The sequence below is a fragment of the Acipenser ruthenus genome, chromosome 7 (assembly GCF_902713425.1).
Source record: "Acipenser ruthenus chromosome 7, fAciRut3.2 maternal haplotype, whole genome shotgun sequence".
NCBI lineage: Eukaryota > Metazoa > Chordata > Actinopteri > Acipenseriformes > Acipenseridae > Acipenser > Acipenser ruthenus.
Genome location: NC_081195.1, coordinates 39,468,929 through 39,479,416, shown reverse-complemented (window position 1 = coordinate 39,479,416; position 10,488 = coordinate 39,468,929). Strand labels below are relative to the sequence as shown.

Genomic DNA, 10,488 nt, shown 5'->3' with positions numbered 1-10,488 from the left:
CTGTAATACTAGTTAAGCCAATAACTGTGAGCATTCCATCTCTGTGATTTTCTGTTGACATGCCTATGTATTTCCCTGTTGATTGAGGGTACTCCTTTCTTACCTACTGCCAGAACGTATTATTGAGATTCATTATTATTATTAGTTTATTTAGCAGATGCCTTTATCCAAGGCGACTTACAGAGACTTGGGTGTGTGAACTATGCATCAGCTGCAGAGTCACTTACAACTAGGTCTCACCCGAAAGACGGAGCACAAGGAGGTTAAGTGATTTGCTCAGGGTCACACAATGAGTCAGTGGCTGAGGTGGGATTTGAACCGGGGACCTCCTTGTTACAAGCCCTTTTCTTTAACCACTGGACCACACAGCCTGCAGGGTTTCATAGCCTGAACTATATTCGAAAGTACTCCAACTAACACTGTGGTTTACAAGGCTGTATTTATTACAACAGCTTACTGAACAACTTTCTATGTGTCTTCAGGATTTTTATATAATTAATGTGAAGCAATTCATTAATTTTTCTCTATCAGAATATTTTGCGTACATCCCAATTCAAATAAAACATTGCTGTGACCCTTCAACTCTGCTGGCCCCTCCAACTTCATAATATTACTATAGATCAGGGCTGCATTACAGAACCCAGAGTTGCTGTAAGCAATCACAAAGCAGCCGCTTGCGTCTTTCACAACATCATATAGCGGATACTTACTTGGTCCATGAATGAAACTGTTCACTCTTTTTTTAATTTTGTAAATTACACTTGTAATTTGAATTGCTTAATGCTGTTAAGGTTGCTGCTGGCAGCTACTGGAACTGCTTCAGGATTTGCAATGCACTGCAGTTGAAAGGTCAGAGCATTACGTAAGAACATAAGAAAGTTTACAAACGAGAGGAGGCCATTCGGCCCATCTTGCTCGTTTGGTTGTTAGTAGCTTATTGATCCCAGAATCTCATCAAGCAGCTTCTTGAAGGATCCCAGGGTGTCAGCTTCAACAACATGGTTGGTTCCAGATTCCCTATTTTCTGTTCTAAATGTCCCTTTATCTACGCTCTCAGGAATCAGGGAGCACTCAAAAGAAAGTTTTTACATACTCCAATAATGCTAGGTGGAATGTGACACAGAGAATTATTAAAATGAAATACTGGAGCATGAGAACTCAGAACCATCAATGATTATAAATGTGAAAAAGATCACCGATACATCTAGAGCAGGGCTTCTCAAACTCGGTCCTGGGGACCCCGTGTCTGCTGGCTTTCATTCCGACTGAGCTCTCAGTTACTTAACTAGACCCTTAATTGAACTAATAATTTGCTTAATTAGACCTTTGTACTTGTTTTCATCTCTCAAACAGTTGCAGTTCAAGTTACTTATAAAATGTTATGACTAACTTGAAATATGCTGAACAAAATGTAGAATATAACACAGGTTACAATGAAAGAAACACTCTTCCATGCTGCAGAACGTGCTAGTCTCTGTAAGTCGCTTTGGATAAAGGCGTCTGCTAATTAAACAAATAATAATAATACATTTTATTTTAGCGATTAGCTTTTACAATTAATATAATCCGGTGTCTTACGAAGGGCTGTTTCCTTTTAGAATACCATTTTGGTATACTCATGTATAAATGACAAACATAATCATTTTTGCCTCTGAATAAATTCAAAGAAATGTTCTGTTGCATATTTGTCCAAGCTTGAATCTTTTGATCATGCCACTTTTAGGCCATTGATGCGGAGTGGTATTTCAACACAGCCTCATGACTGCAATTCTAGGGTCCATCTCCCCAAATGTGAATCTCAGGCATCTCGGGGGCCCATTTCCAATATAATATCCATGTTACTTCTTCTTCATAGCTCTCTTTCCCTCTCCCTTCTTTGGCTTCCCCTTCCCGCGAAGCTTTCTGAGTCTCCTCATCTCCTCTTTGAAATCTTCATGTTCATCTCTGTTTAAAAAAAAAAAAAAACATTATATGTAAAGTGTTTGCTCAAAAGAGCCAACTTGCCAATCACATTAATAGAAGTAGAATGCATATTCATGAATATAAATCAGAACACAGCCAAACAGCCAATCAAATCGACTGGTCAGCTGAGAAGCTCGAGCTGCAACCCTCAATGGAATGATGTGATTACAACTCACACAGCTAAACTCTCTCCGTCTTGTCAACCCACTTAAGCTAATTTTATTGCTGAATGTGATTTTATAATTAATATCACACAAAACTTTATGTATGCAAGCACTCTTGTGTTCTCATTATTTGAATAAAGGCATCACTGTTAAAATGAATTGTTTGATAGATTAGGATTTCAAACTAAGTATAGTGTCTACAACAAATATTCTGGCTTTGCTGTATTTCTTATGTTCTTTTATATTAAATTTGAACATTGCAAAGAGCAAGCTACTTATTTGTATCTGTACAAAACCACACAGGTCCTGCAAATTTAAAACCTCAGGTACTCAATTATATAATAGTATCTTATTCATAAGAAAAAAAAAACCTGTAACTAACTTTTCTATTTAAATAAACAACATATAAACATATAACAATGTGCTCATATATTTTTTCTTCATTTAAAAAAAACTTGGGCGGGGGGGGGAGCAAGGGCAACTGCCTCGGTCAATTTTCATGGTTGGCTACGGCCCTGTATATATTATATATACTGTGGCAAAGTAACTGAAGGGAAGTATGTTAGCTTACGACATAGTAAAGCATTATTCCCCTATACACGAAGTGGGTAAAATAGACTGCAGTACCAGTGTGCTGACCACTAGAGGTCATCGGTCTACAAAGATCAGAGCATCACCTGCGGCCGGTTTTTCAAAATTTGGGTGATCGGATTAGCGCATTTGATCTGGATTACATTCTGCAATTGAGTTTTTCAAAACATCGAAATGCAATCGGGATTACTGTGATCCAGATTTCGTTTTGGTAATCCAATCGTACTTTTAATCACGATTAACCCTTTGCAGTTCTATGTCGGACCAGGTCCGACATTACAATTTTTCCTTTCCAGTCCGATACTTTATCCAAATAGGATAAAGTACAGCACTTCCTTTTTAAACCTTTTTATTATCAATTTTTTAAACCAGATCTCTCAAAAGCAAACAAACAATGATATTTGCTAATTTACCGTACTCCTTCGAATTTAAGACGCCCTTGAATAAAGATGTATTTACAAAGATAGAACTTCAATTACGCATACATGAGCGGTTTATACAAAGGAATACTCAAAATTAACATGCCTGTTACAAGAAATCTCTCCTAGTCTTCATCCTCCTAGTTGGAGGAGTCCTCTTTATTAGTTGACATATCACAAGCAATGACTCCTGCTTCTTTGAAAATGGCTGCCTGTATGTCATGGCTGATTCGAAATCAGGCAGTAACGTTTTTATTTGTCGTTTCTCGGGCAGACAGTAGGGCTGGGTATCGGCAGTGTCTTTGCGATACGATACAGAAGTATCACGATACGGGGCTCACGATATGATACGTATCACGATACAGTAAATGAAGCATGAAACATAAAAATCACACAATTGTCTCATTTGCTTGTACAGGTGTTTGCAAGAACACTGGTAAAGCACTTTTGAATGTTATGTGTATAAAATATGACATTTTAACATTATTTTTATATTCACTTTGTTTTTGCTACATAACTAAAACTAAACAGTTGCACTGTAAGAAACCCCAAAGTTTAACATTTTCTTGGGTGAAGCAGGCTAGCTTGCACACTGCATACAGAAGATGTGGAGGTAGCTGTGTGTAGTGACTTCTTTAAATGTGCTCAATCAAGGACATTGTGCTATTAAAGTATTTAAGCTGCATTTTGTAGACAGTGCAAATAAAAGGATTACACATTACTGAGGATTTCGGTCTTGTACTAGCAGTGGCCATTGTAGAGAGAATGTTTTAATTAATGCTCGATCAAACTGTTCTGGTTTCCATGTGGAAGACGTGTAATTTGAAGAAAGAACCATTTACTGTACACAGGATGATAAAAAAACAATCCATTCTTGAAATAACGAAAGTAGTCTTTAAGCCATTTAAACAGCAACTTTAACTACAATGTATAATCTTCCTTTAATGCTATTTACAGTTTTGTATACAGTAACTCAGCAAGAGACCTGATATTTTCTCAATGTATTTAGTTTTACTTTCAGTTCTTCAGATCAGTTTGTTATTTAACATTGTCAATTTCCCTGTACAATTTATTACTTTATGTATTTATTTATTTATTGAATTCCTGTCTCGTACTGGAATGAAATTAAATAGAATAAATTAAAAAAAACTTGCAGTTCACATCTTCATGCTTTTAGACTGTTTAAAAAAAAAGTACTTAAGTTCAGAAATGTCTTAATATGTATTACAATATTAATGAGTATATTTACATTATCATAATCCATCACAGCAACCACTAGGCAATAACCATATGGGTTTAGATTGTTTAAATTCGTTTCTCAATGTTAGTTCATCTTCACGTCTCTGACACAATTATTTCAATAAACACCCTAATTCCTACCTGAAGAGCCCCAGGAATCTAAGCTTCCTGGTCAGCGCGTAATAAGTTTTGTGCTGTGGATACCAGTCGTACACCTCCTTCTTCAGTGCCATGGGCTGCTCTCTGAACAGCTCGACCACCTTCATCGACTTGCTATCCGTGGGCCGTGCCACTTCTCCAAAAATGCGTGCGCTCAGGCGAGCCATGCGAACTGCATAGCTCGAGAGGGTCGACATCTCACTGAGCTGCGCAGGACACATAAACAAGGAGACAACATTACTTAGGTAACATAATAATAATAATAATAATAATAATAATAATAATAATAATAATAATAATAATAATGTTAGAAAAAAAAATGCCGCGGTCATTATATAAGAATACGCTCTCATATTTTCTGTTTATATATATATATATATATATATATATATATATATATATATATATATATAAACCTTTTTGTTTGTAATGTTCCCATAATTTAAAAAATGTAAATTCCAGTATTTTCAATGGAGACTATCAAGAATACATTTTCACGTGTCCCTCCAGTTTATGCATTCGATCTAAGCCTCTAGCATGCTTTTTTAACGAAAATAAAAACACAATTACATTTTTTTTAAAAAAACATATTGCAAGAAATAAGATGATATCATTACTCACAATTGACCTTATTGAAACTCAGTGGTGATAGAGGTTCGATCGCTAAATCTGCTCTGATAAAAACAAAAGCCTTCTTGTATTTGGTTCCGCCCGTTAAGGAAAGTTCCGGGTATCACAATCATACAGGGCATTGCAGAATTTGGCTCGCTTGTACCCGGGCAATCTTGGTAAATCCAAGACCGCAATAACATAGACCTCAGTTCCCTTGATATCACAGAGCCGAATGTGCCTGGGAGTCTTCGAAATGTGTTTATTTGCTATTGTAAAGTGTGTAATTTCGGTTGTGTGCGACAGAAACTCGTTTAATGGTTTGTTTAACACTGAATTAAAAAAAAAAAAAAAAAAAATACACCTTTGTAATATGCTAACTTTAAGAAAACGGTTAGCTTAATTGATATAATATTTCACAGACTAATAAATGGCTTATAATGACTAAATTCCTAAACTACTACTCCTATTATTAGTAGACGTTGTAGTACATAAGAACCTAAGAAAGTTTATGGTCTTATGTACTACTACGACTACTAATAATAGGAGTGGTAGTTTAGGAATTTAGTCATTTTAAGTAATTTATTAGTCTGTGAATATTTTTTTTAAATGGATCGTCTTCAAAAAGAGGATGCTAAAAAAAACATGTATCTATTTTTTAAATGAAACAACCGATTAAAAGGTCTGTAAATTAAAAGTTCAAAACACAGGAGGTGGTGGGGGGTGTCACAGCACGCCATTTAGAGCCCACTGGTCGACAAAGACCGCCAGTATTAGTATTATTAAGATTGTACTAGCGATCTCGGTTAACGCGCATCACACAGGGCTAGGCAATCCACACACAGGCAGAGGGCGGGCGCGAACCCGAGACCTCTCGCACTAAAGCATAGCGCCGATACCGCTGTACAAAAGAGCAGTGTTCCAGGCTAATTCTTACCCCAACTGAGCTCTGTCCTAGGCTAATCCTCACCGTCAGGCCAATTCATACCCAGTACTCTTCTGGGAGGGTGAACATTAGCACGGGGGCAATTCTCACCCCAGTACATAACATAATCGTTTTCATTGTACGAAAACTAACCTAAGCTAATCAGCAGTAGGACATATATTTGTGAATGTACTGTAAAACATATGGGAAAAAAGTCTGATGTAGACAAAATAAGCAACGTTTAAGCCTGGACAACATGTAGATTACACACACACACACACACACACACACGCACACGCACACGCACACACACACGCACACGCACACGCACACGCACACGCACACGCACACGCACACGCACACGCACGCACACGCACACGCACACGCACACACACACACACACACACACACGCACACGCACACACATATATATAATTCCTAAATAACGGAAAGCACTCTGTCTATTCCATGCAAAGACAGACATATCCAAGAAGACTGCAAGTTCATTGATACAGAGGATATAAAAGGATATCATATTCCAATGAAGTACACAATAAAAAGTTTAATACTGTCCATATATAGATAATGTACTACATATTAAAATATAACAATTTAAAAGTTACTATCAATAAAACACATGACACAGCGAATCTCACTCTGTGACTAAAATTAAGGATACTAAGTAAATTAAATTAAAATAATAAAACATAATAAATCTTAATTTAATTAACGTAACAAAAAGGTTTAATTACACTAAGGACACATATACTCTTGTCTTTCTGACTGCTAAAATCTCACAAAACCTTCACAGCCCTGGGGGTGAGAATTGGCCTGACAAGGTGAGGGTTAGCCTAGGACAGAACTCATGGGGGTGAGTTTTAGCCTAGGTTAATTCTCACGGGGTAAGAATTCGCCTGTGGTGAGAATTCGCCTGTAACACCTGCTCCTTTGCAAGGAGCATATATCGGTCTTATGTGATTACGTCACCTACCAGCCCTGCTGCTGCCTTCCCCCGTGCACGCTACAGTATTATTATAAACATGTTATAACCAAAGCTCCCACTAGGTGGAGATACAGACTTTTATATTGAAAGTCATACACCTAAGAAAATATGAAAAATACATTGAAACAAACAATACCTAAAATTTACAGTATCTGAACTAAAATGGGTATTCATCTTCTCAAGTTAATCACTGTTAAAGATGCGATGTTGCACAATCATGTTCATGTTTAATTCCTGGGGTGGATGAATTCTTCTATAGTTTAGTCTTCCGTGCTTTGTCCAAAACCATTAATTGTTGGTTTACCAGTTTGTTTACATTACCTAGTTAGTTTATGATGCTGGCAGATTCTTCCCTTCTTAAAGATTTCTGCCAGCCACATTGTCACTCTGTGAACTAAACAGCATCCTCTTGCTACTACCTACAGCTCCAAGGGGGTATGGATAACAAATATAAGTTTGGTTTTAGATCAGAAAAGCACAATCAAAATGACAAGAAAGGGAAACACCTGTTAATATTTTTTACAGGAAACACCTATAATATTTCCAACAAGCTTCTTAAATATAAAATAAAATGTGTTCGCACCAACTTTATTACCTTACAATAAAATTTGAAGTACATACGAGACTAAAACCATTGTTGTTCAGTATATAAGAATGAGTTTCTATTCATCATCATTGTCACATTCCTGAACCCTACCAGTACTTGGGCAATGAGCTTCAAGTGGATTGTAGGCCTGCAAGACATTCTGTAAGAAAACGGACACCTTTTGAAAAAGAGCAAATATGTTGATGTATGAATCCCAATACTGGTAATCAAAATGGTGTCTTAGCTATATTTCACTGGAAGGTCTGGCTTCATTCATGAAATGTTGCACCTTAGTGGATCTATGATGCTTAAATATCTTCAAATAATAATAATCATCATCATCAACGTCATAATTCTAACTTTTCCTTTTTACAATACAGTTTCTTTGCCACATCATCTCTGAAAGTAGACCGATAGAGAGCATACCTCTGTTGGGCATAGGTCCCCAAACAGCGAATTTAAAAATCGTTAACTCATTGCCCTGCCCTAAGGTTTCAGTAAGACTGCATTTATGGTTATGGGGTGGTTATTGGTATAGATTTTTGGTGGATATTTTAACTCACAGAATCATGGAATATTTACATTTTCAATATATTACATTTGTATTTGTTTAGCATCCTATTTTGTGAGTTGCTGTGTTTATTATGAATTCTGCTTACAGCATTATTTACAATTCTTACTGCACAACAATTGTCCTTCTTCAGCCTCTTCTAAAAGCTGAATATCTGTGGTGAATAAAAAATGACCACGTGTGGAATGCAGCTGTAATTTCTGCCTTTTTTGTGTGTCTAACTCACAGTCACAGGGGTGGCAGAAATTAAAGATGGTATAAAGTGACTTTATTTGCACAGATTTGTGAATGAAAAACAAAAATCAATACCACAACCATCTTATTCTCTAAAATCGTGGAACATGGAACTACTGTATACTGTTTCCAGTAGATCTCTAGAAAGCAAACACTAAACAGGCAAAAGATAAGTCAATAAGGCCTTTATTTGGCAACCTGCTTAACTTTATAAAAAAAGCTTAACTTTGTGTTGAAATGTAAAGATACAGTACCCTCCATGAATCAAGCGGATGTACAGCCATTTATTGCAAAAAAGTATATTATTGTAATAATTGTATTAACAGTGTATGTAATATAACTGCCCAGTCCCTGACCACATTCCGGCGCCTCCTTAAGACTCACCTCTTCAAACAGCACCTGTAGAACTCCTCTGTTTGTATCCTGGGACACTATCACCCTTCATGTAAATGTGCTTTATTTTGCTCTTATCTGCCCCCTATTTTACTGCATTTAATCCTGTACTTCAGAATACTGTAATCTGCCAAGTGTTTAACCTGTAGTACTTTGTATTTAATCATATCCTGATGTAACTATCACTATTTAATCATATCCTGATGTCACTATCACTATTATCTGCTGTATTATTGAATTGTGGTTTGTCACACTTGTACTTTGATTGAACAAAAGTTATTGTATTTCTTGCTCTTATTGTATTACTTGTATTATAACAATTGAAATGTATTTGCTTACGATTGTAAGTCGCCCTGGATAAGGGCGTCTGCTAAGAAATAAATAATAATAACTGTTTTTGACGCTCTTCTTTGACCCAACAGGTACTGTAAACTCAGTTCGCTTGTGAAGTACCTCTTGAGATACAAAAAACATATGTAAATGAACCAGAATACTCAAGGGTGTAAAGACTTTTGAACAGGGGATCAGTACTGACAGTCTGTCCGTTCATGAATACACTGTAACAGTGATTCATGACTATTAAGTAACACAGAACATACTGTATGTGCACGGGAACTGGACCTACAGACCTATATAAATATTTGATTCCTTGTTTTTATCACACCACATTTTTCGAACCCACTAATTAAAATTTAACCAGCTATGGCATTTTGTTGTTTCTTTTCTTTTTGGATGCTGATGCAGTATGTGGCTTTAAGAAGGTAGTTTAAGAGATGAGGCTCACGTTGTCACAATGACATCACCCACTGGCTCTTCTTGGTTAGAAACGTCTGGGTTGTACAATTCAACATGAATTGCAAGGCAGAAAGAGGAGGGATATTGTTTTAGTTAGACACCAGAACGGAGTATTGTTTTATAAACAGAAACTCCATGGTTTATTGGTCTATCTCGGATGAACAGGGAGGTTTACAAATGTAATTGTACGTCATAGGAATAGACAGCTTTTTCAATGTACTGTATTTATTTTATGGACGCTAGTGTGAGGATAAGGGGATAAGATATTGTAAATATAACTGTTGTTGTCGGTATATAGATTTCAAATCAAACAAAATAGAATCAGTTAATGCAGGCTTCACAGTCTGACACTTGGAATGAACGAGTAAGCTGGTCGGTTTGTAAACAAGCTGTCTGTTAAAAAAAATAAATACCGTTCTTAGTTCATTCCTTAACAAACAGGGCTTTTCCTACAAGCAGCGTTGACGTTTCTAGAAAAAACAAAACAAACACAAAATCTATATATCTGTATATAGCTTAGACATAGTAAGACAATAAATGACCGGCTTATGTGAAATCGTCAAGATTTGGTGAGTGATTTCTAGTTTTAATAAACAAAAATATGTGGTTTAACATTATCTATCTATCTATCTATCTATCTATCTATCTATCTATCTATCTATCTATCTATCTATCTATCTATCTATCTTGCTACATACTTTAATCATACCTTTTGGATTCCGTTACCCTTGTGTGGTTAAGTGTTGATTTAATATTAATGTATGTAACCTATCTAAAAATATGGTTATGATTCAGACTACAGGTAAAATTGCATGTGCTGTTGGTTTTTTTTCTCGTT

General features: G+C 36.2%; 2 protein-coding genes across 2 annotated transcripts in view; one reads left to right on the top strand and one right to left on the bottom strand.

The window, feature by feature from the left end:
• Window positions 1-425: 425 nt before the first annotated feature.
• On the bottom strand, window positions 426-5,254 carry LOC117415163 (small ribosomal subunit protein mS33-like). The gene is made up of 3 exons (XM_034921946.2): window positions 5,156-5,254; window positions 4,517-4,740; window positions 426-1,944 (listed from the first exon to the last, which is right to left on the bottom strand). Exons 2-3 carry the CDS (start codon window positions 4,729-4,731, stop codon window positions 1,839-1,841), a joined length of 321 nt encoding a protein of 106 aa, XP_034777837.1. The 5' UTR covers window positions 4,732-4,740; window positions 5,156-5,254; the 3' UTR covers window positions 426-1,838.
• A 4,380-nt stretch (window positions 5,255-9,634) lies between these two features.
• Window positions 9,635-10,488, top strand: part of LOC117414921 (transmembrane protein 178B) — a 153,326-nt gene continuing 152,472 nt past the window's right edge. Inside the window, exon 1 of the mRNA XM_034024774.3 lies at window positions 9,635-10,219. The gene's annotated coding sequence lies outside the window, so the exon portion shown is untranslated. The remainder of the gene's footprint in view (window positions 10,220-10,488) is intronic.

Coding starts and splice junctions, on each gene's coding strand:
- LOC117415163 (XM_034921946.2), bottom strand. CDS start 4,731: ATGTCGACCCTCTCGAGCTATGCAGTTCGCATGGCTCGCCTGAGCGCA. Junction 1,945..4,516: donor AGATTCCTGGGGCTCTTCAG/GTAGGAATTAGG, acceptor TTTTTTAAACAG/AGATGAACATGAAGATTTCA.